The sequence below is a fragment of the Passer domesticus genome, chromosome 7 (assembly GCF_036417665.1).
Source record: "Passer domesticus isolate bPasDom1 chromosome 7, bPasDom1.hap1, whole genome shotgun sequence".
Taxonomy (NCBI): domain Eukaryota; kingdom Metazoa; phylum Chordata; class Aves; order Passeriformes; family Passeridae; genus Passer; species Passer domesticus.
The window spans coordinates 36,308-61,664 of NC_087480.1; the positions used below are offsets into that span (position 1 = coordinate 36,308).

The window sequence follows — 25,357 nt, forward strand, 5'->3', positions numbered from 1 at the left end:
TTGACCCTTTTGTGCTTTGAGCAGTCAGGTTCCAGATACCCATTTCCCAAGTGACCGGTCTGTTTGGGGGTCACAGAGGGAAACGAGGCTCACAGACCTCGGGGACTGGCTAGGGTCACACTGGCTGTCATGTGGCAGTGTCTAATGAAAGGATGTTATAGCTTGGAAACGCTGCTGGAAACAATGATTTCTTGCATCTGATTCCCCCATTTTGTTCCTTTTAGTTCAATCTGCCTGTATTCACGTCCAAACTGTGAGCATCGGAGAGGGATATTTTAGCCATTTGTAAACACATCACGTGAACAGATGCAGAATTTTGTCATTTTATGTCTATTTTGACTTCCTACTTTCTTCTCTGACTTCCACAGGTACTGCTTGTTTTATAGATGACAATACAGTAGCATCCCATGCAATGTTCACATGGGATGAATCCAATCCATAAAACATTAAGGGAAGGTTCTTCCCATTTTGGAAGAAACTTTTTTTGTCGGCATGCACATCAATTATAGTACTTGGTCATGGTAACTTCTGTAGCTATACCTATGCTGAATTCAAGATGACTTCTGAGCTGTAAAGTCTGGCTTATTGTGGTCGCAAGTCTTTTTTTTTTTTTTTTTAGGTGGTACCAGAATTGGGCATGTTACAGTTACATGCTACCGTGAAATAATTGGTCTGTTCTCTTTTGTTTTCAGGGATACTTATCCACACCACGGTGCCTATAAGAAGATTCACGTATGTAATTAGTTATTTTCTGATTCGTCTTATAGACAGGTATATTTTTCTTACCTCTGCATAGAGAATATAGCAGTTAAAGGGTCTAAATGTCAATGCTCTTGTGTTTTGTTGAAATTATTTATTTATCCTGATGAACCCCTGACAGTACTGTGAAACAAAGGGTCCTCCCAGGTGTCAGGTCCCAGTATCATTTAAAGCAACAGGCTCTGTTTTAAAGAGCACGCTGAGTTTCTCCTAATTGCTTTCCTTAAAAAACAATTTGTGTCTGTAGATTCTAACCAGTTTCTAATTTTCTGTGTCCTTCCATGCGAACTGAAGGGGAAGGTAAAGCAAATATCACAAAGGTAAGACCCAGGGTTATGAACTGGATTTGCATAGTTTGTAGTGATTTCATTTCTAGGGGGAGAAGAAATTATATCCGTCCATGAATCTTTGAGTTTCTTGTGACTAGAAAAGCACACATGGAGGTCAGAACCACAGGGAATGCTTGACTTGGGGGAAATGTATTTGGGCATCCAAGGTTTCCTTCTCATACCCCAGATCTTAGGAGTGCTTCCATGGCAAGCTGTGAAGTTTGTGCTTCCCTGTAAGAGCTGGCCCTGAGCAGGGTCCTTCGCTGGGGCCGGAACCAGTGAGTGGACAGTGCCCAAGAGGGATACTGGGACAAATCCTGCACCTCTTCTGTAGGAAATCTTAATTGCCTTCTGATCCCGGGCCAGGAGGAGGTGAATTCCCATTACCTCCAAGGGGCTGTGAACGGTTTAGAAAGACCCTGGTGAGTGGTGTGAATTGAAAAAGCTTGAAATATCCCAGCCCTAAGGAACTCTCACACTCATTATCACTCAGTTAAATTGCAGGTCCATGAGGCGATCCATCCATGGGTTCTTGCATTTTTCTGACATGCCTGAAGCCACTCAAAGAGACATACAGTCTTTCCAAACCCTCCGGAGTCAGAGAGGGTAATTACTTAGAGTGAAAGCTGTTCTGAGGAAAGGCAGAGTCCACCGGAGTGGTCCACTGAAAGTGGTTGGTTAAATCAAGATTTTCCAGAGAGCCGTGGAGTCACAGGGTCACAAGCACCTCCCTGTTTTATGACTGCCTCTCTCCAGCCTTTGAATGCTGAAAAACCCTTACTTTTGACGGGATGTTCCTTTGCCAAGATAAGGTTATTAGGAAACCTTTAGAGGCATATACCATGCAACTATAGAGAGATTCTTGTACCTGTATTTCCAATATTTTCTGCTTTAGAAAGCATTTCCTCAATGCTGCGCTTACAGTGAGAAAAATACGTATGTTATCCAATTCAGTGCAATCATCTGGGTTACTTCTTAATTTTGTAGCCACTTATATTTGTGGAATGTTAGCAACATGGCAGCCTTGCTTGTGTATTCTCTTTGTAGCTACGTCTGTAAGGCCACTGTAAAGGTCCCATCCCTGGAAATACAAGAAGTCCTGAGTCTCAAGATCAAAGAGTTGTTGAATGACATTTACAAAAAGGGACCATTTTCCCTGTATGTGAAACCTGAAGATGTGGCTGTGAAGTCAATAGGTAAAACTTCACTGAAACCTCATTGGAAAACACATACTTTGTAGTTCTGTCCATCAGTGGTTTTTGTCAAATTTATATTCTAGAAGTTAGGCTAGAAAACATCCTTACAAGTAACCAGACTGACCTCATGTGATGTACAATCTGTAGAAGATCATGCAGTGACAGTGATATAAAAAACTTGGGTTCCAGACAAATGGGGACCAGTTCAAACATGAATCCCGGAGCCCGGGCAGGTCTGACCATCTTTGCAACAAAGGCAGAGTAAAGCTGATTCGGCTACAAATCCAGGAGCTCCTGGTGGTGGCAAGTACCCCAGGGAGACTGAAACCAAACAACCAAATCAAATCTGCCTGCTAGCATTTTCTCAATGCCTCTGCATATTGGACCAATCCTCAGATGGCAAATAAGTATTTTGTTGGTTTGGTTACTGTCTCTGTTCTTCCTTAAAAAACAGGAGTAAGCCAGAGATAAGAGCTAACAGACTACACCTGAGATTCAAAACCCTTTTTATAGCAGTAATTTACAAAATATCAGTTGCAGATGATAAAACAAGTCTGGAGGAAAGACACTGATGGGTTAATAAGGGGCAATGTAAAGCACTTTCTGATGGATTAGAGAAGCCTGGAGGGTGTTCTGTCATTGAATGCTGTTTCTGATGCGGGAAACTCTCTACCTGAGAACTGACCTTGTCAAACAAGGTCAAAAAATTGTAGAAGAAGAGATGAAATATTTAACCAAATTTTTTCTTACAGACAGTAAGCCTGTAAAATGCTCTTACATGGTCTGCAAATTAGAGCTCATTCCCATCAGGAAACCGGGTCCACAGGACAGCTGGCCCACCTGGTTGGTGGGGGGGCGGGGGGGGGGGGAATGTCTTGTTTTTTGACTATTGAGTCTTTACATTATTTCCTCCTCAGAGCTAGTGGTTTGTCCGGAAAGCTTTTTCTTCACGAGGTGCAACAGGAATTATTCTTGGCCTGTAACAAGTCCAGACTCTGAGACAGAGGTCAGCTGCAGGAAAAACCCTCTGCAGTCTGCTCAGAGGAGCTGGTGAGTGACATCTTGTATTGATTCTTCCATGGAAAACAGGAGGGAGCAGCAGATTTGGTAATGGCAAATCAGGTGGCAGTCTGCCGTGGCATGCAGCAGTGCCATGCCAAGGAAGATGCACAGAAATCCGGGGCTGGTCCTGCATGGACTGCAGGAAAAGGTCGTGGCATCGTTCCCACCACCTGCAGGCAGAACCTGCTGTCACTTCAGAGACCCAACTTTCTGCTTGGGCAGGAAGGGGAAATCTTGCCCCTTAGCATTTTATGCCTTCTCTTAATGGCTCCTGCCCTCCAAAACCTCGAGGTATGTTTCACGTGGTTCTGGCATTTGGGCTCTGCCGCCATTCTGCTGGGTGAGTGCTAAGTCAGATCTGACTTGAAAGTCCATTTTAAGTTGGGTTAATAAATTGCATTCTTAGCTACCTGAGTGGGAAATATGAGGAATACCATGAGTATATATTTTTTTCTTGTAACAGCATGTTTTGTTTTCATTTTTCAGTGAAATTAGTATTGAACTTGAGCAAGCTTCTTGGAAGAAACCAAACGTGACAAAATGCAAATTACTGGAAAAACTTCCAAATAATATTCTAGACCTCCAAGATATCAAGCTAACAGAAGGTATGGCACCAGATACTTCACTGACACAGTGAATCACAGTAAAAATTGTTGTAGTTAGATAATGCTCATGTTGCACATCTGAGGAACCTACAAGGTTGTTTTTGTGCATCCTGCGCATCTGGTCATCTTGAAGGTTTTTATTGTTGATGAATTTTGCAGGAGCTTCCAAATTCTCTATTGAATCATCTATTCTCAAAGTCTGCACTTAGATTTATAGCTAGGTAAGTAAACCAGTGAATGTGGCAGGTTTTGCTTGTCTATGTGCTCTGTTAGCACATCAAAGCAGTTCACCGTATGTCATGGAAAGAAGCACAAATCAGTGTCTGGAGTTGAAAAGTTGGTGCTGTAATTCATGTAAGCTATGAGAGAAACTCTACCACTTATTTATACTTTTTTTAAAGCTATGCCTAACAATGAGAATAGTTTGAATGGTGAACAAACCCAATACCAGAGCTTATCCTTATCCTCAGCAGTGCATCAAATAATAGGTCGTGGAAAGATATCTGCAGTTGCACGCAGTCTGTCTGACTCCCAGGGTGTAAAATCTGCTTCTATAAAAAAATTATAGAACGATGATGAGATGATGAATGACAAATACAAAATACCATTCAGAATTTGTTTTTGCTGCTATACCGGGTAAGCAGCATTAGGGACGGGGGCAGATCTTCTGTAATTTGTAGTTCACAATTTACAAATTCTTGCAAACAACCAAAGTTAGAACTAAATATTACTTACAGATAGTCTTCATAAATCCAAAAGCAGGTGACAGTATTCTTTTGAAAAGTACATTTTCTTCCTTTAAAATACAATCTGGGATATGCAGATTTTACTTAGTACTTTGTGCCGGTATCATTGACATATCAAGGGCTTTTTGACTTATTCTTAGGATGTAAGCTTGTAATAGATCAGGAACACTTGAGAGACGTGTAGTTGCGTGGTCAGGCAGATAGCTACGTCACATAAGTCATGTGCGCTTCCTTTTTTTTTTCCAGAGAACGCGCAAGATGTTGTACAGCATATTTTATACCTCTTGCCTGATGCAACACTGCATGTGGAAGAGCTAGAAATCATTGCAAGTAAAATTTCTGATATTGTAGACCTTTCAGATGTGAGTGTGACACTTGCAGACAGTGTATTGTCTATACTAGACTATATTCTGCAGCAAGACATAGAAGATGAGAACTTTAGAAAAATAACCAATAGGTAAGTTAGATAACTTGCCCAGAAGAGGCTTCCTAGGCTGAAATGGCACTAGGGTGTAATTTATTCAGTCTATTGCAATATCATCACCGGCGCTAGCAATTTCTGTGCTTTGGTCTTAAACATATTTGAGGTTTTTACCAGCAGAAATTGGTTATTGTGTTGTCAAAGGTGCCTTTGGCAGAGCCACTTTTGCAGAAGTCCCCATTCCAGCATAGTTCTCTGTGGGCCTCCCAGCCTGGAGGCAGCCCAGGGACAGCCCAGCTGCCATCTCCTCTCACAAGGATCTTTGTGGCTCAGCAGTGAGGGCTGTGGTCAGGTCAGCCTGGAGACACAATTCTCTTCCACTCTGTACCCTTGCTGATAAAGACTTTTTAAACACAGCTATGCAATGTTAGTCGTCAAAATCTACATGTAGGATGCTGCATCCATTATGTGATTCTCACACATGCTAAAATCAAGGTTCTTAGCTTTAAAAACACCTCTCTTCTTTGAGGTCTTAAAGGGAACTCGGCTGCCTGATTTTGAATGTCTGAGCAGAGCACTGTCCAGAGCAGTGCAGCTGGTCTTGACAAGGACAAATGCAAGGACACAGAGTTTACCCATTTGGAACTTTGCTGGACAAGCCCCTGAGCAATAGCTCTGCCTTCAGAGCATATCCTGCCTGAGGGGGTGAGGAGTTGGAGGATGGACTTCCAGAGGTTCCTACCAGACTAAATTCTTCTGGCCCTGATATTTCATCTCCTGGTACAATTAGATGATAGAAAAAAAATCCCGTTAGCAGATTTTACAAGTTACTGCCTTCCAGATGAAGTGCAGTTTTTGACTGGGTATGGATTTTGACTCGGGTCTTCTCAGAACCTCCTTCTGTGGCTCCTGCAGGGAGGGTATCTTCCACCTGCCAGAGGCCACTGAATTATGCCAACTCAACTGCTTGCCATCACCTGAGCCTGTGCAGACAAAATGCCATCTACCCCAAAATGGACCCATTCTGCTCTAGTGCTTGCTCCTCATGATCATAAATCAGAGGAAAGGCTTTTAGTCTCTTGGGTGTGCATTATGAAACCAGCGGAACATTTCAGGTGTTGTATTTTTTTTTCTTTCCGTTGCTCTTGTTGAAGTATCCTGAAGATGACTGAGGAGATGGGCTATAAGGTGACCTACACAGAGAGAAATATGTCAGTCATAACCACGTCCTTGGCCCTCTTGGTGCTGCGTCCAGATCCCAGCCTGTTTGGAGGACTGGCCTTTGGCATTGCCTCCTACAACAGGGGTGTGGATCTCAAGGTGAGACCAAAGTACCATCTCAGGGACCACTGACTAAACCAGACAATTCTCCCACTCTTTTGCCTCATTTTGAATTTGACAGAGGATGGCACCTCTGAGCATATCGTCTTTCTCCTGCAGATCAGCGTACAAGAAAACCCTTTCAGAAAGGCTTTGGCCTCTGTGTTTTTGCCAAAATCCCTGAAGAACTTCCTAGGCATCGAGTACTCCGACCCAGACAAGCATTCAAAGATCCAGTTCAAGTTTTTTGGCACTACTTCACTTTTTCTGGTAACTATGACTCCCAGCAGACCCTAACACAGCAGGAATGGGCTCAGCTGTTCTCAGTGCCTACAAAAAGAAATCCCAATCCCAGCATCATCTGTTCTGGGCATATTAGCATCAGACCGATGGAGGGATGTGCAGGTAAAATGTACTCAGGCAGCAAAACCTTCTCTGAGGCAAGGATGCTCTGAGAGGTGCCCGTAGACCTTAGACTTTTTTTTTTTTTTCTGTAGCTGATGTTATTCTTTTCCTGTTCTGCAGGAAAATAACATGCCCTAACCTTCTCTGATAGTAAGGATGATGCATTTCATATGCCAAATATCATGAAAATAATTTCAAGACTTATGTCTGTATTAAAATAACATAGCAGCGTGATGTGCAGGATTTATGACTATTCCAGTACTTACTTTTCTTAAGGACAGGTAGGTATAATTTAGAAAGGGAGACATTTCTTTGCAATGATGGCTCATAGAGTGTGCTAAACAATGCATTTGCACAACAAAGGAGCATTCACAGTTGTGTCTCCTGTCTAATGAGCTTAGTGATGTACAACCAAGTCTTTAAATGTATTGAACCAATTACATAGCTTTCCCAATCCAGCTGGTGCATCTGAAACTCATTTCCGCTTCAGCTGATGTGGACACTGTCCCTCAGCTGCAGCTAACGACATGTTTTAATGATGTAGCAAGTAGCTAAATCACATTGGTCATCCCAAGGATTTTAGCGGATCACCATATCCAAGGAATACAGTTTAAAAAAAAAATTAGAGCAGGCCAGAGCTTGGATTCATTTTGCATGTGTGTGTTTTCCCCCTGCAGGATGACAGTTTAACGATGGCGAGGTTGAACACATATGTTGTGAGTGCCAGCATTGAAAATGCATCAATTCAGAACCTTAACGAGCCCGTGACTGTCACTCTCTACCACATAGACCAGAACAGGGTAGGATGTGTTCATTCCATCAGGGATAGAGTGAGGCAAAGCTGACTTCACTTACCCTTTCAATTAACTGGGAACAGGACAAATAAACTTAAAACACCTTGCTGCCTGACCTCTCCATGATGCATGGACCCAAAAATTGATTGACCACACAGATCTCAGTGTTTAATAATTCCTCGCAGGTCACTAAAGCTTGTGTCTCTACTCTAAATCCATACTTAGCAACAAGGGACATCCTTATTGTTTCCTTGTTCTAATCCAGGCAATTTTTTTTCAAAGTATAGTTTATTTACCAGAAAATAGTGGGTTTTTGGATTGGACTGAAATGATTTATCCTTGATCTGAATTTGGAAAATAGGTCAGATCACCAAAAGAGAGGAACTTTAAAAAAACCCAAAACCTTGGCAAGGTGTTTTAAAAATCAAAATGCTTTGTTTTGCTTAAGTCTATTTTAAATTTAAGTTTAGACTTTAACCTAAAGTCTAAACTTAGTCTAAAGTCTAAATAGACTCTAAATTAAAGTCTATTTTTAAGTGGGCATGGGTCAAACTTGTTCATTGAATTCCTCAGCATTTTGTGCTGGCAATGTTTAAGGTCCAGCCTCCACATGAGTCTATTACAAATCCAAGGCAGAAGAAAATTATTCAATAAGATGAACTTGGTTAAAGTTTGAGTTAATGAGGACTTGTAATTGCTGCTTTTGTGGCAAAATGCCCTTTCCTTTCAGCAAATATATACCCAGAAATTTCACCCAGATATCCCCTCTCGTCTGTCATTTTTACTCTACCAGGCCATCTGGCACTTTTCAGATTTTTTCCTTGACCTTTTAAAATTATCTTAATTAAATATTTACCAAATTATCATTTAAACCTACATCTTTGGCTCTGTGCCTAATTATATTTGACAGCCTACAAATCATACATCTTAGCTTATCTGTTAGGCTGGCTTCCTGTAAACTCTGTGCATTATTAAACTTTATTAATGATATAATAATAATAACAGTAAATGAATCTGTGCCTTGGAAAGTTTGCTGCAGCATCACGAGTAACAAACTAGAATGTCCCCAAGAGAAATCATTGCATTGAATATCCATTTACATCTGTTCACCTGTCCCTTGTCTTCCCTGCCTGGTTTCAGAGAGGGGAAATTCCTGAAATTCTAAAGTAAACATTTCTTGTAGGTTTTGGGGTTTTTGTTTTTTTTTTTTTCAAATGTATAAAATTTCAGGTTGTTCTTGCAGATCTTAGTCATAACTTTTGAATTTCACCAGTAATTTGGTGTGACATCTCAGGCACCACATGAGCCCAATGAGATTAGACATGGGAATTGGTATAAGGTGAACAATTTGTCAGATTTGCTGCTGTCCTTAAAAGACTACAAGGTATTGAAAGATACAGGTAAAACTGGGAAAATCATTGCCTCGCAGAATTGCACTTGGTAAAGGGGAAGGCCAAAATTGGGGCTCTGCTAGTTTAGTGCCATGGGTGAGATGGCCAATATCCTGGCTGGCTCCCCAAGCCCAAGTGTCCGACTGCCCCATACCTCGTGGTGTCTCCACTCACCCACAGACCCCCTGCAGCACCGCACACAAATAATCACAGACATAAGTGGGCTTTACTGCCAAGCAGTGAAGGGGTAATCAAATCCATGTGCCTTGGTTATACACCCCAATTTGAGGTGAGATACACCATCTGCAAGTGCAGACGGAGTGCATGTGTCCTGAAGAAATGTCACGGCCTCCTTTCTTCTGTTTCCAGGGCAATGCAGCAGTGCACTGCGTATTTTGGGACTTCGGGAAAAACGGTAAGTGTTACTCGCCAAGTTGGCTCTGTCCCCAGCATCGCAAAGGCTTTGGTTTCTCGACATTGCACCTTGAAACTCGAGTGTGTGTAGCTGCTTTGTGTTGATGTTGACATCTCAGTACTCAGTGTTATCCCCAGGGACGTGGGTATGGCAATGTGCAGTTCTGCATCTACATGAATAATAAGATTTTGCTGAAGAAAAGGGCAGAAATGCAATGAAATGTCAGATGAACTCTTACCGTGACTTAGAGAATACAGCAGGGCTTTGCTGGGATCAGGTCTTTCAAATGGCTCAGACAGTCACCATAGAGAGATAACTGTGAATGGCATTAACTCAGAGCATGTAGGAGAGGTTTCCTCTGCAATTACCAGGACTAGAAATTATTTGCTTCTTTTTGATCAGAATCTTAGCTTCTGAATATGTGACGCAGACAGCACAAATAGGGTCATAAGATGCAGTCTTACCAGGGAAGATCTGGCTGTTTCAGTGCTGCACTCTGACTAAAAAAACCCTGTGCCCTGTGCGTTTCTTCTGTTTCCACATCCTCCAGCACAATCTCACCCAGCGCTAGGTTCTTTATCTTCTTTCTATGTGTGCAGATATGTAAATCACTTTAAATATTTCTTCATGCCACTAAAAGCTTTCATCCAAATGTTGAGGTTCTCAGGCAACTTCAGATGTGCTTCTGTGTGAAATCTCACTTGTGTGCTGCTAAATGACCCTGCAATCTGTACTAACTTGAGTTTGTCTTCACACTCCCTGCATGCTGCAGAGCTATAAATTATGGAGGATGACTAACTCTGCTTAAAAATCATTTTTCTTTATTACACAGATGGACTGGGTGGTTGGAATACATCGGGGTGTGAAATGGAATATACAGATATGAATTATACAATCTGTTTCTGTAACCATCTTACCCATTTTGGAGTCCTGCTGGTGAGTATTCCATGAATCATCTTCCAGAAAGTCCCATGGCACTAAACACAGTCATCTGTAGCTTTACAGAAGAGATGGGAGATTTATATCTATACAAGCTCTTAGATATCTGCCATGTTGCCAAAATCAACAATAACAAAGAAAACAGTTTTAATAATTTAATGGTGTAAAGTCCTGTAAATGTCACTTGCTTTGAGGCAGTTTTGCTTTACAGATGTAGTTTGTACTTTGCAGTGTAACTTAATCAACCTTAATATGTGATGGAAGTACTGTGTTAAATTTATTAACTGTCAGTGACAACTAATGACATTACACCTTCTTGAAAGTTTTATCTATGCTGCATCAGAAAGTGAAGTTTAGTATAAATATGGGAGATGTCATTATCTAGCACCTCTTATTTCTCTGTAATACAGAGAAAACTGCCCCTAAAAGCAAAATGTCAAAAGCTGGGACGACTGCCTGAGAATGGGCTGCACAAAAGGCAAAGAGACAGTCGGGTTCTAAGCAAATCAAGTAAATTAAATTGTCTATTCCTGGTAGGACACAGCTCATAGGATGGGGTGAGGCCCTGCCTTTGCCTTTGGATGCTTCCCCTAGAAGTCAGCATGACTGTTCCACAGGCAAAAGCTCTCCTGGGAGTAAAATTGTGGCTTTACAGAAAGGAATTGAGATGGTTCAGATTCCAGACACTTGCTTAAGTTTTTGTTCAAGCAAGAAGAATTCAGTCTGATTTTCAGATCACACTTCACACTGTCACTTTGGTAATCGGCATAGCTACAGGTCTTCAGCAACATCATCCATGGGATGTAGGAGATGTAGGTTACTAAGCGAAATAGAACAGAGGCTGTGTCAGGGAACAGCAAAATCCTCTCAATGTTCCTCCTGGAAGCAGCTGTGGAGAAGCAGGGCCCAGCCTCCTGTCTGATTTTGCAGTGGTGCTTTCTGGACAGGGAGGATTTACCATGCTCCAAGACATTTAGCAGGTTTGTGCAGTTCCCAAGCATGGCAGCTGCAACTGAAACAAAGTATTTTCTTCTACAAAGCGAGACCCCTGTGGAATAATTTTGTTAAGATCCTGGAATCCATGTTCAATTTGTGGTTTCTGAAGAATAGCTTTTCTAGCTTTACAACTTATTGCTGGATGCTTTAAATACTGCCGGTTAATTTGCTATTTACTAGTTTGAATATTCTGTGAGACTATACAATAAGAAACACATAAATATATTAATGGAAAATCTCCAACAGTAGCAGTGAGCAGAACAGTAATTTCACAATGTGAAAGGAATTTTCTAAATCTGTCTTGGCAAACAACTGCGTTTCTTTATCTTGTAACACAGGACTTGGCCCGGACACAAGTAGGTGTCACACATGATCATATATTAACTCTGATAAGCTATGCAGGCTGTGGTGCTTCTTCTCTTTTTTTGGGAATAACACTCATGACATACCTAGCCCTTGAGTAAGTATGATCCTTTTTCTCAAACTGATTTTAATGTTTCGGCAATAAGGAATTTGCAGCAATTACGAGAATGTTTGCTAGTATTTGATGCTATGATGCACAAAAGGGAAGACTGAGAGCTGACAGTATAATTATTGCTTTATTTTGATGTCTATCTGCTGCAAAATTAGATAGATTTTAATACTTCTACCTCAATACAAGTACCTATCTGAACTGTTCAGCAATTTTTATGTTCCTAAATTTCACAAAATCATTGAATGCTTTGGATTGGAAGAGATTACTAAAAGGCCCTCTAGTTTCAGCACCCTGCCATTGGCAGGGATGCTTTCCACTAGACCACATTGCTCCAAGCCCCATCTAACCTGGCCTCGAACACTTCCAGGAATGGAGCAGCCACAGCTTCTCTGGGCAACCTGTGCCCGGGCCTCACCACACTCACAGTAAAATGTCTGTAAAGAGTAAAATTTCTGTCATTTCAAAAGTTTACCCCTGGACATGGGTGAGATATTACGTCAAGAATCTGGAATATTCCTGTGTATAGGGTTAGGGTTAAGCTGCAAACCCACATCTGTAGGGAGTAAATACGCTGTAAATTGGATGATGCAGTGATAACCTTGTGGACTTTCCCTTCCTTTTAGGAAGGTGCGGAGAGACAACCCCTCAAAAATCCTGCTCAACCTTTGTGCTGCGCTGCTGATGCTGAACATTGTCTTCCTCACCAATTCCTGGCTGACCTCATTCAACCAGCCAGGCCTCTGCATCACTGTGGCCATGCTCCTCCACTATTTCCTTCTTGCAGCATTCACGTGGATGTGCCTGGAGTCTGTTCACTTTTATTTGGCTCTTGTCAAAGTTTTCAATGTTTATGTCCCAAAGTACATCCTAAAATGCTGCATTGCTGGCTGGGGTAAGTCGACTGATTTCCTCTCCACTTCTGTGCTTGTCAGCTTCTCTAAGATTGGGCATTTTTACAGAAATAAGTGAAGACACTGAGCTCTCAGAAATGTGATGCACACCCTGTGCTGTAAGGATGGATCTCTTCCCCTAGGCTGTTCAGCTTAAATGTCTTTCCGGGAGACATTAGCAGAGAGTGCTTGTTGGTCCCCGCACAGTCATATGCAACTGAAAGTGGGTGTAAGGCACTGCTTTCTTACCCCTCTTCTCTTTACAGGATGATTTATCAGGGTACCTCACATGAGTGGGTGTGACTGTGGCAGTAATGCTGCCCACAGGCTTCACCCCTATGTGAGGATGCTCAGAGGTCATTTTAACTCCTTCTCTGGGCCTTGTGTCCATTTTTGGCATTCTCTTCTTGATTCTCATGCACAGAGTGGATTTGGCTTTCTTTCGTTGCTCTCCCAAGGACTTCCCTTGACAAGTATCAGAGACTTGTGTGGAAGAAACATAGCAAAAAGAGCCCAAATTCTGGTTCACCTGCTAGAAAAGGTGTTATCAGAAGCAGTGTCCTACAGCAGAATTTGGGCTGTATTATTTGGGTCATGATTAGATGCTGTTTAAAGAGGGTTTGGGTTTTTTTGCTCTTAAATAGTGTGCAGCACATCGTCCCTATCCTCAGATCTGATGTCGCACACAATTGTTCTCAGGGGCAGCCATCCCTGATGGTGCTGTTGGCAGCAGCTATTCTCTACAGAAAAGCCAGAACGGAAAAAATCTGGGAAATGTGTGAAAGGGAAGACTGATAAAGCACTGCCTGGGAAACATGTGTCTCTATGACCTCTTAAAACAAAATGCTGTGGTCTCCTTATCCTTTGACACTCAGCTTTTGTGATAATCAGTTGGTTTTATTTTGCCAGATTGGATCCCTTCTGGAGATGTTTGAAGACTCAGAAACATTTTGCAAACACAGATATTTTTATGCCTACTCATTTGTAATTTGCATAAATAAGGAGATTAAACCTGCTATGCTACACATTTAATTGCAGTTGTTTCACAAGGAGCTCTGGGGATAGAATTTGATCTGAAGATGCACAGGCCTGCTACAATTACATATCAGAGATTATCTGACATCTTTCCGTATTCTTAATTTTTTCTTTTGAATCAAACTATTTATTTTTCTTTTGCTTTCCACATCAGGAATACCAGCTATTGTAATTACTCTTGTGCTCATTATAAATAAGGACTTCTACGGCAATGGGTCGCTCTCCGAGAGCCATCCTTACAGCAATTTGTAAGTATAATACTTTAAGCTTTTTGATGGTCACCAGAGTATCTGAAGAATACAAGGGATAACCAGAAATAACTCACTTTTGTCTCCTCTCCTTCACCTTTATCCTCTCCTTTCAGTGGTTCTGGTTCATAGGAACATTTTGAATGCATGGCTACTACATGGAGTCATTCTCACATCAGTGAACCTGGCTTGAGGACAGGGAGGGTTTCTGCCAGCCAACTCCACTTTTAGTTTCTGTGAATTTCTTTTGTTGCATTAATTCAGTCTAATGGGATATTTGTATGTGCTTCTGCATGTTCTGGGTTTCTGGTAAAAATGTAAAGGCACAATAATTGCTCCAGTATTTTGCACATTTCCTTCGTTGTTTTTGTTTTGTTTTTTAATATGTCAATTCACATCACTGTCTCATCATAATTTCAAGTAGCTTTATTTCAATCATCTCAGCCTCTTCCCTCTTTCAGTGGGAAAACACTGCCTTCTTTCATCCTTTTTTAAAATGCTTTTATAGCAAAAAATGCTTCCATTTTTTCACCTGCTTCTTGTTCAGCACAATCACTTGTTGGTGAAGATTACCTGGAGTATTTGAGTTTTCTCCCATCAGAGAGGCTACACACATGTGTGACACCTCAGAGGGAAATTTGGCCCCCATCTTTAACAAAAAGACACAAAGAAAAAAAGAAGTAAAATCCACTAATTTAGGCCTAAGGAAAAGCTAACAAGTGGTATGCTATTATTTAGACCCCTAGTTAAGTCATATTCAACTTGGTTTTCCTAAGGCAGTGTGTCTTTTTGTTTATATATTATTAAGGTGTGAAACAATCATCAGGTTTATCTGAATTTGCCAGATATATCCATGTGTTAAAGTTACCAAATTTCCATAACATCCATGAAAAAAGACCAGTGCTGGCATTCTATGAATGTCCTCACTGGGGGGAAATAATGAGCGCTAGGGAATGCCCCTAACTAGTCATTGGATAACCACACAGAATGTTTATTTGGGGAACCAGCTTCCTGAATTTCCCCCTCACAAAACTCCTTATTGAATGCGTACCTCCCTTTCTTGCAGTTGCTGGATCCAGGACAACACAGTGTTCTACATCTCTGTTGTGGCCTATTTCTTCTTAATATTTTTGATGAATACAGCTATGTTCATCACTGTTCTCCTTCAAATCCACTCTGTGAAAACAAGGACACAAAAGACATCCGGATTCTGGAAACGGGGTGTTCTCCAAGACCTCAAAAGTGCTTTCAGCCTGATGTTCCTTTTGGGCTTAACTTGGGGCTTTGCCTTTTTTGCCTGGGGAGCAGTGAGGATATTTTTCTTGTATCTCTTCAGCATATTTAACACGTTGCAAGGTAATTTCTGAATGGCATAGTGCTATAAACACGAGGGTTTAAGGATGTGAAGTAACAATACATTTGTAATATCACGTCAAGCATGGGAGAAGAGAACTGATACTGCTTTTGTATTAGAAGCTTCAGCTATTTTAAAAGGAAAGCTCTGTTGCAGCGGGATGACAGTGTTTAGATAAGTTGCTGTGATAGGTAGACTATTAAAGACATAAATTCATATCTTGGAAACACAGGTCCCAGTAAATGCGCCTTGTCAGGAACTGGCATGATTCTTTTCATCTGGGCATAAAAATGGCTGATAGAATCCACATCGACTTGCAGATTATTCTTAAACCAAATCTGCAAAAAACTCTTCCTACTAACCCTTCATATGCACGAAGAAGTCAGTGCAACTCTGGGCCAACATGATTATAAAATAGCAGCGTGGCTTGGGTTGGAAGAGATCTTAAAGATCTTGATGCTGGGCCAGGGACACTTTACCCACACAGAACACATTGGTATCAGTGGCATGACAGAAATTTAGAAAAGGGGCAACAGGTTGGAGAACACACATGAAAACCCATGAATCTATCCTTTCTTCTTTAGGGTTCTTTATCTTTGTGTTTCACTGCCTAATGAAGGATGAAGTAGCGAAGCAGTGCCGAGTACACCTCTGCTGGGGGAGGTTTCGTCTGAGTAGTTATTCTGGTAAGCACTGAAGGGATTTGTTCAGTTGACTCATAAATCTTCGTCTGCTACTGGTGTCACATTTGTTCTGCATTAAGAAATAAGGCTCCTCTCAACAGCCCTTCTGCATTGCATTGAATAATTGTTCTTTAATAGGTCTTTATCCTCTTGCACTAACTGCTTGTGATATGATGACAGGGTGACAGCATGCAGTAAAAACTGCAGATTTCCCTAACCTATTTCAGCTCAGTCTCTTAATTCTGTTCTCACATGCCATTCAGTGTTCCCTTATGTGAGCCATATTTTTGGTGGCTTTCCAGTCTTCATAAAGCTGAGATACTGAAATTTATGCAGAATACTGGGTATATAAGTTGTCATTTTTTTGTGTGCAGTAGTTGGATTTGCTCAGCCTGGGAAGAAGGGAGATGTCTTGCTGTCTTTGGCTGAGGGGTCATTACAGAAAAGAGATGGATTTTCAGAGGTACACAGCAAGAAGACAAGATGCAATGGACCCAAGCCACAAGTGATGGAAATTCACGTTATTTATAAACACTTTTTTTTCACTAGTTGGGTGGCAGTGGCCCAGAGAGATGATGGGGGGAATCCCTCTCCTAGGAGAGTCAGAATTTAGGTGGACAGATGCCAGACCCGCTTGATCTAACTCTGGGCAGGAGGTTAGAGCAAATACCTCCAAAATTCCCTTCCAATCTAAACTATTCTAAGATTCTTCTATTTGCCAGCTCAGCAAGGAACAGCATGGGCTTATTCTGGCCTACTCCAGTGATGTTGATTTTTTTGAATAACTCTGTGTGTCTGTCAAAATGAAATGATGTTATGAATGGGTATAACAAAGGAGAAGCTTAACCAGTTGGTTTTCAGGAAACCAGACTAAAAAATCCTGTATGAATACCTGTCTTGTACCAGCATCCTGTGCACCCTGTGCTGCTGAGGAAGAGGCAGCTTTCCATTTGCAGAGGTGAAATTCTGCACAAGTGCTCTCGGTAGCAACCAGACTGTTCTCCCTTGAGCAGGAACCAGCTCAGTGTTATATGATGCAGTAAGGATGAGGCTGCAATTCCTAACTTTTGTGTGACTCCTGCCTCCTTCTGTGTGACCTTATCAAATTAGTATTACTAGACTGGGTCCTCAAAGGGAAATAGAAGACTGAATTGCTGGTATCCAGCCTTACCTACACAAGCGTGATGGAGCTAATGTAAAAATTAAGATCGGGAATTCTGCACTGGGTGGCACAGAGATCCCTGGCCGATAGGCAGGAATGAGGATGGCTCTCTGCTGTCTGGTAGTTTGAGATGTGGCACCTGTACAGAATTTTATTTCTGCACCTTCCAATCTGATTTCAGACTGGAGTGGGTCAGGTGCAACCGCTGGATCTACACCGAAGCACTTAAACCACAGATCACCATCCCAGGCTTTGTGGAGTCTACATTCTAATGGAACAAGTTCAACTTTCAATACAGATTTGCTTCCCACAACTTCTCCAGATACCAATTTTAAGATTGGTAAGAAAAACTGCGTACACTGCATAGACTATAATAGATATGTATCACAATAAATTCCATATGGTGACAGTCAAATCCTAACTAATGGAAAGAAATAGGAAACCTTTCACTGCTTTGTCCCATGCCAGGCTTCTGTTTGAGGATTAAAGGCAACGTTACAGATGGCTTTTGCTGTACTAGGGAAAATAAGAAAGCTCTTAAAATCCTAGGATAGTTCTTCTGCAGAAAGACAGGAACTCCCTGCTCAGATGCCACCTTAGGCACCTAAGGAATATTCTACCCTCTGCCAGCTGACTGACACTCACATGGGGCCTATTTCCAGTTAGGGAGCACTGTAGTCTTGAGATGGACTGTGGTGCTCTCTAACTGGAATTGCATTCCCAAAAAAGCAAAGATATTGGGCATTACAGAAAGCTAAACAGGTCATGTTGTGAGCCTTTTTAAACCAGAAGAATCCCAGCAGAAGGTTTTGCTGTCTAAGACGGAGAAACTGTTGCAGGGCTGTATTCTAAAAAAGGAATAGCACCAAACATTCCTAGCTGTTTTTTGAAAAAATGCTGATTTTTATTATTTCCCCAAAGACACTAAAACTTCATAGGCAGACTCTTTCTAAACACATTAAACCAAGCTATTAGAATGCCAAAATGTTCCCAATTCTTTCCCACAGCTGAAGTCCATTGCAACCCCAGTGCTGTATCTCCACAAGATGGCGAGACCAACCATTCTTTTTCATGAAGAATACTATATATGGATACAGGGTTACACTATCCACAGAAAGTAGAATTTTTAAACTGATACTGAATTTGTTTTCCTCTGCTTATCTAATGGTGGTTCCTTTTGAGACTTATAGAAACAAACATAGTTCTAAAGAACTACGTCTAATGTACAGTTATCACTCTGGACACAATTATAGAGCTAAAACATCCCATGACTTGGTAACTTGCCTGCTCAGCCAAATCCTAGTTTCTGTTTTGAATGTCCTTCTCCATATCACTCAAGTAAAGTTTTTTAAATGATTGTTAATATAGTGGAACACTAAGCTGTACCCATGACAGAGGAGTAAAATAATATAGTGAAGTGATGTCTTAGAACTGGTATGTATGATACAAAATACAAAAGGTTCTTTCAGTCAGTGAATAACTCCCACATCGCAATTAGTGGAAAAATATTAATATTTTAAGGTACAGTACCTACAGCCAATCTACTTGAAATCAGACTGATCCCCTTCAGTTCCTTGGCTTTATGGGAGAAATCTTGGCATTAAAAACATGCAAACAAGTTCCACCTTGTACCCAGTACTTCTACCTTGAAATTGCTTTCAAGGGGAATGAAATTCAATAACAAAGGTAGTTCAGTATGTTGGGCATTAACTATTGTATTTATTTTCTTTAGAAAACTCTTTGTTCCACAATCTGCTGCTGCTAATACAAGTTTTCCCTGCTTTCAATTGTGAAGCACAACACACTGTGCTGTGGTGCTAAAGCTGTGTCTAACCTCCCTGTACCCCTAACCTGGCTGCTGCACACCCCATGGGGATCCTGAGAGACTAAGGAAGGAGGCTCTGTAGTTCTTTGGGGGAACTGGAATTTTAGTCCTCCCCCAAGTCCCTTTGAGATCAATTTGTCTCCACTACATCAATAAGACCAAGTGGGTGGACAGTCTGATGTGTCTCCATCAACCTGCTTTGACCTGCACTTTCTCCTTCATGCAGTAATTCTTTCTACATTCACTTCAGAGGACAGAAAATACTAGTCTAGGCTTACATTTCAAATAGATGTTAGGTAACAATTTCTATTTTTAAGGAATAAGAGGTCTAGAGAGCACATGAAATTGCCACCAATGCAGGTCTTACAAAACACTCAGGGTGATAAAATAAATACCTGCCAGAATTGGTATTGATTGATTTTGCCTTACAGCAAGTCCTCCCAAATGTATTTTCTATGACTCTAATTTAAAATAAAAAGACAGCAGAAGAGGGCAAGACATGAGAGCAACATAAGACTGGCTTGTCTCCTGCATGCTGTAATTTTTTTTTTCTTTACATTCCGGATAAAAGTTGTACTTTGATTTTCTAAAGTTTTTGCTACATGCCCTTGTAAAGGATTAGGAGCAGCAAAGATTCAGGTAATAGCTGGAAAAGCAGCAAGAGAAGTGCTGGAATACAGAAGACTTCTCAGGCTGCCGAGAAAAGTCTGGAAATACCATTTCTTGGGCAGATCCATCAGCATGCTTCACACTTTGGAGGTGTACCAGTGGGACAAGGGCAAGCTGCACAGAGTGAAGGTGTCCATTCTTCCTACTGATTTTTATTTTTTTTAAGCAAAATCTGGAAGTCAATTTTTAAAAACCTGTCAAGTTGCTTACGTAAAATTCAAAGCACTGTGTGTGTGTGGAAGACGGTTATCTCACTTCCACTCTCCATCACCCGCCTAATGGCTTTTCCAGCTAAACAGTGTATCATTTATGTTTCAAGCATGGCATTGTGTAGGTTGTCAGCTGGAATGAAAATGTATAATTTTCCCTAGGCTGAAATAATATCTTCCACATCAGCACTGTTGTATTTGCTCTTCTCCAGCATATCTGCACTGACATTCTGTCACAGAATTGTGCATTGATGGTTTTAACAGGGAGAGGACACACTTAGAAACAAAGCTTATAAAATTTCTAAGCAATTGTGTTTCACATCCTGATAATTTTAAATGATGGGAGCAGCTTCTGCAGCTCCGGCTGGAGCTGTGACTGGTGTATGACAAAGTATATCCTCCTCCTCCTCCCCATTTGGATTCTATCAGTTGACTTCTGCACATGGCAAGAGGCTGGAACGAGATGATCTTAAGGTCCTTTTCAGGCCAAACCAGTCCATGATTCTATGACTCAGTGTAAAAGCGACTTGGATTTCTAAGTTGTTCTCAATTTGCACCCAGTTTGTTTATTTTTAGTGATACAAACACTAGGAAACGCATGCTCTATTTTAAAGCAATAAAAGGATTTCAGAAGGTATATTTATTTGAATTATTTGAAGTCAGATCTCAGTGGGTTGTTAACAATAGGTTAGACGATACAAAAGAAATAAAAAATGACAGTAAAATCACAGCAGCAGTTGTGGCAAATAGAACAAAAATCTCCCCAGTCCCACCTTACTATTTAGACTGGCACAAAACTCCATCACTCTTCCTCCTAGCTAAGTCAGGGAGTGCAGAGCTAAGATGTAGGCAGCTCATTCATGGGTTCCTGGAGACTTTTTAAGTTTCTTCATGGGAAAGTAGCTGAAGCTGTCTTCTATTTCAGCATATGTACAGTGGTTTGGCAACCCTGAGATAGATAAATCTTACATAGGATGACAGCTAAAGGTCGGTACAGCTTGTTTAAGCTTCCTCCTGCCTGTGTGAATCTGCAGTATTGGTATCAGTACAGCCAAGATGTATCATTCTTTCTACGTTTAGCAGACAGTTATTACTGGGACAACGAAAGAAATGTTATTATGGGAAATAATTTGAGATTAAAAATTAAAATACTGGGAAGATAATTGCCTATTGCATAATATGACTGTTGAGCCTTAATGCACAATTCACTGTGCTTTTAGGTATCAGAAAGTATTTAGCATGTCATGGCACTCTAATGATTCCAAATTAAATGTATCATGGAGAGTTTCAAGGGTGCCCAGAAGAATTATCCTTGCTATATAACTTCATTGCCTGATTGCTCCTGTAACTAGAGAAGGGCAAGGGTTTCATTCCAGTGTTTATTTTGCTCTCTTTTCTAAGAAATGACACTGATATTTCACTGGCCATTCCCATACTGAAACTGGCATGAGGAAACTCCTGGAGAAAGGGTCTGGAAGGGATGCAAGAATGGAAAAACAGGATAAGAATTATGTGGAACCATAGATTAATGACAGCATTTGAGATCCTGTTGCAGGCAAATTGCATCACAATAACTCCACTGAACCGCCTGGATTTGGGCATTGTAACGAGATCTGAAACTCTTTTCTAATATTTTAACCAAAAAGATACCCCATCTTGTTGCTGCATCACCGAATGCTCCTTTGGACAGCTCCTCCGAACTGACCTTCCATCTCACTTTTGTAACAGTGAGGGCTGGGATGGCGCTATTTTTGCTCCTAGGCATGCTGGTAAGTCTTGTGGTATTTGAAAGTTTAACTGGATATCTCATCTTAGTTTCAAAAAACAGGGACACTGTTCCAATTAAACATTGCTGCAAGATTTGATGCCCCGAATCTTAGTACCTGCACAGGTCCCTCTGCCGTTGGTGTAAAATCAGCTCCACACAGATAAATCCAGAAATAAACCAATGGTTTTTTCTCCTAAATAGGTAGTCTTTTACAAAAAATGGTTACCCTCTGTTATGAATGTGACACAGATGAGGAAATTGTCTTTGAAGTGTACTAAAAACATTTTCCATTTTCATACCTCAGAAGTTGCTTTGTCTTCAGCTGCTCAGGAGACTGGGCAATGGTAAAAAAATCAATACGGGACAGAGATGTTCGCACTTAGTGGTGAAAACCATCAGATTGACAGACACTGAAATCAAGCTCTTGTCATCACAAGTGAAGAAATCCAGCGTGGGCAGTGCCCTCGGCAACATTCCTCCTCTTTGCCTGAGACTCGTCACTCTGAAAAAGATGCCTGGCAAGACAGGGAGGTGATGTTCTCTATGTTTTGGGAGGCATTCGATGTGGTACACGGAAATGACGTATTCCCACCCTCCCAGAAGGACAGAGCAGAACAGAACACAGCCCTGAATGTTTTGGTAATCTGCTCTGAACATGGACTGCTCTCTCTGACATGGATGCTCGCTCCAGCATGCATTCAGGTTCTTCCACTTAATATTTGCCTGCCTGAAAACGGGAAACTGTATTGGGAACACAGCTATAAAATGGCTTTTTGTTCCCTCATCTCGCCGTTACGTGTCACGCCATTGGCAATTTCAGTTTAAGGAGAAGACACTAAAACTGTAACACATTCTGACTGATGTAAGTCAGAAACAAGGCAATTACACACCCATCCCTGAGAGAAGGTTGTGTCTAGAGCAGGGACTCTTCCCAAAACAAATGTGGCAAAGCCGCTCAGAAAACACTAGGAAGAAAAATACATTTCAGAAATCCTAGTTACAAATGCAAAGTCTGTGTTACAAGTTGGAGTTGTTAAAGGACTCCAGGTCAGGACTTTCTGATGAAGGAGCAAAAAGCTGTCCATCATGTCAGAGAAACATGACCTAAAAGGAAGGCTACTGGGATTTGCTAAAAGGGACAGATTTACATTGATCATGGTCAGACTGCTAGATTTAAATGAATTTTCTCCATCATGGGAGTAGTAGGAGGAATGGGCCTGTGGTGTCCCAGCAGAAAGTCCAGCTTTGCACTAAAGAGTTTGGGCACATGGACAGAAACCAGGAGAGATCCTAACCTAAGAAACGCCTTTTTTAAGAGAAGATGACACAACAGAGTCTACGCAATTCAGAACTAGGATAGGCAAGCTGTTCAGAATCACTCTACTGTTTAACACCCGACAAACATAAACGTCAGTTCACTCACTGGAGAGACAGAAGGATGCATCAGCCGGCAATAAACAGATGGTGAAACTGCTAGGAGAGACAATCAAAGGGTTTAAAATGAGTTTAAGACGTAAAAGAAGAATTAAAACTACAAAATAGCTCTATTCAGAATTGATACAAATAACAACTGAAAAAAAGTGAGTTAAAATTACCTTAACTTTAAGGTAATTTAACTTTAAAATTATCTTAACCAGGCTGGTTAATATAGCTGCAGTTTAGTATGTTTTGTGCTCCTAGCATTTTAGCTGCAAAGCATTCTGACATATTTTTATAAATAACGATCAATGCAGCATGACCAATGCTCCTTGAAATACCAAAAATAAGCAACAAAAAAATTACTATTCTGGAAAATAACTTTCTTTAATGAGTGAGTTCAGATTTTGGCTGTTTTTGTCATATTTTGGCTTGTTGCAGAGCAAATGGTTTTGAAATATTTTTCTGAGTGCGTGACACTATGCATCACATGGCAATGATTTAAATCAATAGTCACACTGCATTAAAGCAGAAAATTTACATTAAAATACAGCGAAATTATATACTCTTGAGTATTTTATTTGTATTTTTTGCAGCGTGGAGTTCAAAAGGAGCATTTACTTTCTGTGAAACTGGAACCTGAAAAACTAGCCAGAATTACTTAAATTGCTTTTTAGGCCAGGAGGCAAAACTCAAAAATAATACCTTCGAGTACTTTACAGTTTGGAATAACAATATCATTCTCTTCCTTTAGAGCTAGATTTGAACAACAGAAAGCTATAAGGAATAGCTGAAATTCTGCTATTGTAAACAAATTGCAGATGCGGTTTGCTGTCTGTCCTTCAGATATTCATTTGGTCTAGACATTGTTATTTTGTGTCCTTTTTGAAAATAGAGGTTTGCACCTCCACTAAGACAGTATTTTAGGCTCCATAAAGAGGGAAGCTGAGCAACTACCTAAAACCTCCAGTAATATAAGGATCGAGGAAAGAATTGTGAGAAATGATGAAACTTCCTGCTGCCACATTACCCCAGGGAGGCAGAAAGATGGAGGAAAAGTAGTCTCTCAGTGGAAAGAGAAAATCAGGTAGAATTTCATGCTGCTTTGAGCAGGGTTAGACATGTGACTGTGCCCTGATAGAGAGAGAAAGAGCAGGGAAAAATGAGTCTTGTCTTTCCAGATAGTGGGGGGTTCTGAAGAATGAAACGTCAGAATGGGCATTTGGCTCTAGATATGCGAACTCTGGTCCAGCAGCACATGAAGTACCAGGAATAAAGAGAATTTTAAGCTTTTGCCACTTTCTGGAGTTGCTTGCATCTGTGACACATGTTGATGTCCTCAAGAGACTTTAATATGGGTTGGGAGGTCTGTCTGCTTTCCCTTCATACCTGAATCATCCGCCATACCAACTGCTGGGAGCAACTCACAGCTCAAGAATCCAGTCCTGTGGATTATGAGTTGCACAGAGGGATCTCAGTTCAGATCCTTCATCCCAGCATACAAAATGCTCAAGTGACAGAACTACCAAACCTCAGAGTCCACGCTGGCAGCCCGAATCTCTTGGACAGCTCTGGAATCTCAGGGACTGTAAGAGTTGGTTGGTATCTCTGCTGCTGGTGGAGCATTGGTGCATCAACCAACCTCTAGTGCAATTCAAGACAAGCAATGAGCTTCTTTCAGATCAATTCCAGTTTCAGCTAAACACCTGATGCGTCATTCAGATGCCACCCTTGAGTACTCAACACTTGGTGGAGTACAATTACTTCCCAATGTTTGGTGACACCCTGAATCTCCCATACAGGAAAATGAAACATTTCATGTAAGTATCTGACATTAAGCTGTCACAATCTGCTGCAGTTACTGAACTCTCTATTAAATATAATGCATGGTACTATGCCAGTGTGGGCGGACAACATAATCGGGATCCTCAAAGGTACCTTAATCTGTGAGCAGCCTACATACTGTGCCTGCATGAAAGGACATATTCTGGTTGATGATGACAAGAGCTTCTCTTCTGAAAGCACTTTCAAAAAGCATAATTGGAATTTTTAACCCATGAAACCTCTATCAGTGACTCCTTCTCCCACCATGCCACAGCACAGATCTTCCATTTGATGTACATTCTTCCACCTGGTCTTTCACCACCTGATATGTATGGCATGGTTATATTTGAAAGGATTGGGACTGGGAGAGGAAAAATAAGGCTTTTCATGCCCAGTACTTAGAGAAATTTTTTTTGAGTAA

General features: G+C 41.1%; 1 protein-coding gene across 3 annotated transcripts in view; it reads left to right on the forward strand.

Annotated features, from left to right (window-relative positions):
• Positions 1–22,208, forward strand: part of ADGRG4 (adhesion G protein-coupled receptor G4) — a 30,419-nt gene extending 8,211 nt beyond the window's left edge. Inside the window, exons 7-26 of one of the 3 annotated variants that reach the window (XM_064426399.1) lie at positions 693–732; positions 1,054–1,079; positions 2,136–2,284; positions 3,202–3,334; positions 3,833–3,951; positions 4,944–5,154; positions 6,273–6,438; positions 6,559–6,708; positions 7,521–7,643; positions 8,932–9,021; positions 9,398–9,443; positions 10,276–10,379; positions 11,717–11,838; positions 12,477–12,745; positions 13,933–14,026; positions 15,093–15,382; positions 15,965–16,066; positions 17,407–17,565; positions 21,575–21,697; positions 22,001–22,208. In XM_064426399.1, coding sequence (XP_064282469.1) covers positions 693–732; positions 1,054–1,079; positions 2,136–2,284; positions 3,202–3,334; positions 3,833–3,951; positions 4,944–5,154; positions 6,273–6,438; positions 6,559–6,708; positions 7,521–7,643; positions 8,932–9,021; positions 9,398–9,443; positions 10,276–10,379; positions 11,717–11,838; positions 12,477–12,745; positions 13,933–14,026; positions 15,093–15,382; positions 15,965–16,066; positions 17,407–17,565; positions 21,575–21,697; positions 22,001–22,044 — 2,560 coding nt within the window. In that variant the 3' untranslated portion in view covers positions 22,045–22,208. The other 2 variants (XM_064426400.1, XM_064426398.1) reach the window with 2 other exon arrangements.
• The last annotated feature ends 3,149 nt before the right edge of the window (positions 22,209–25,357 follow it).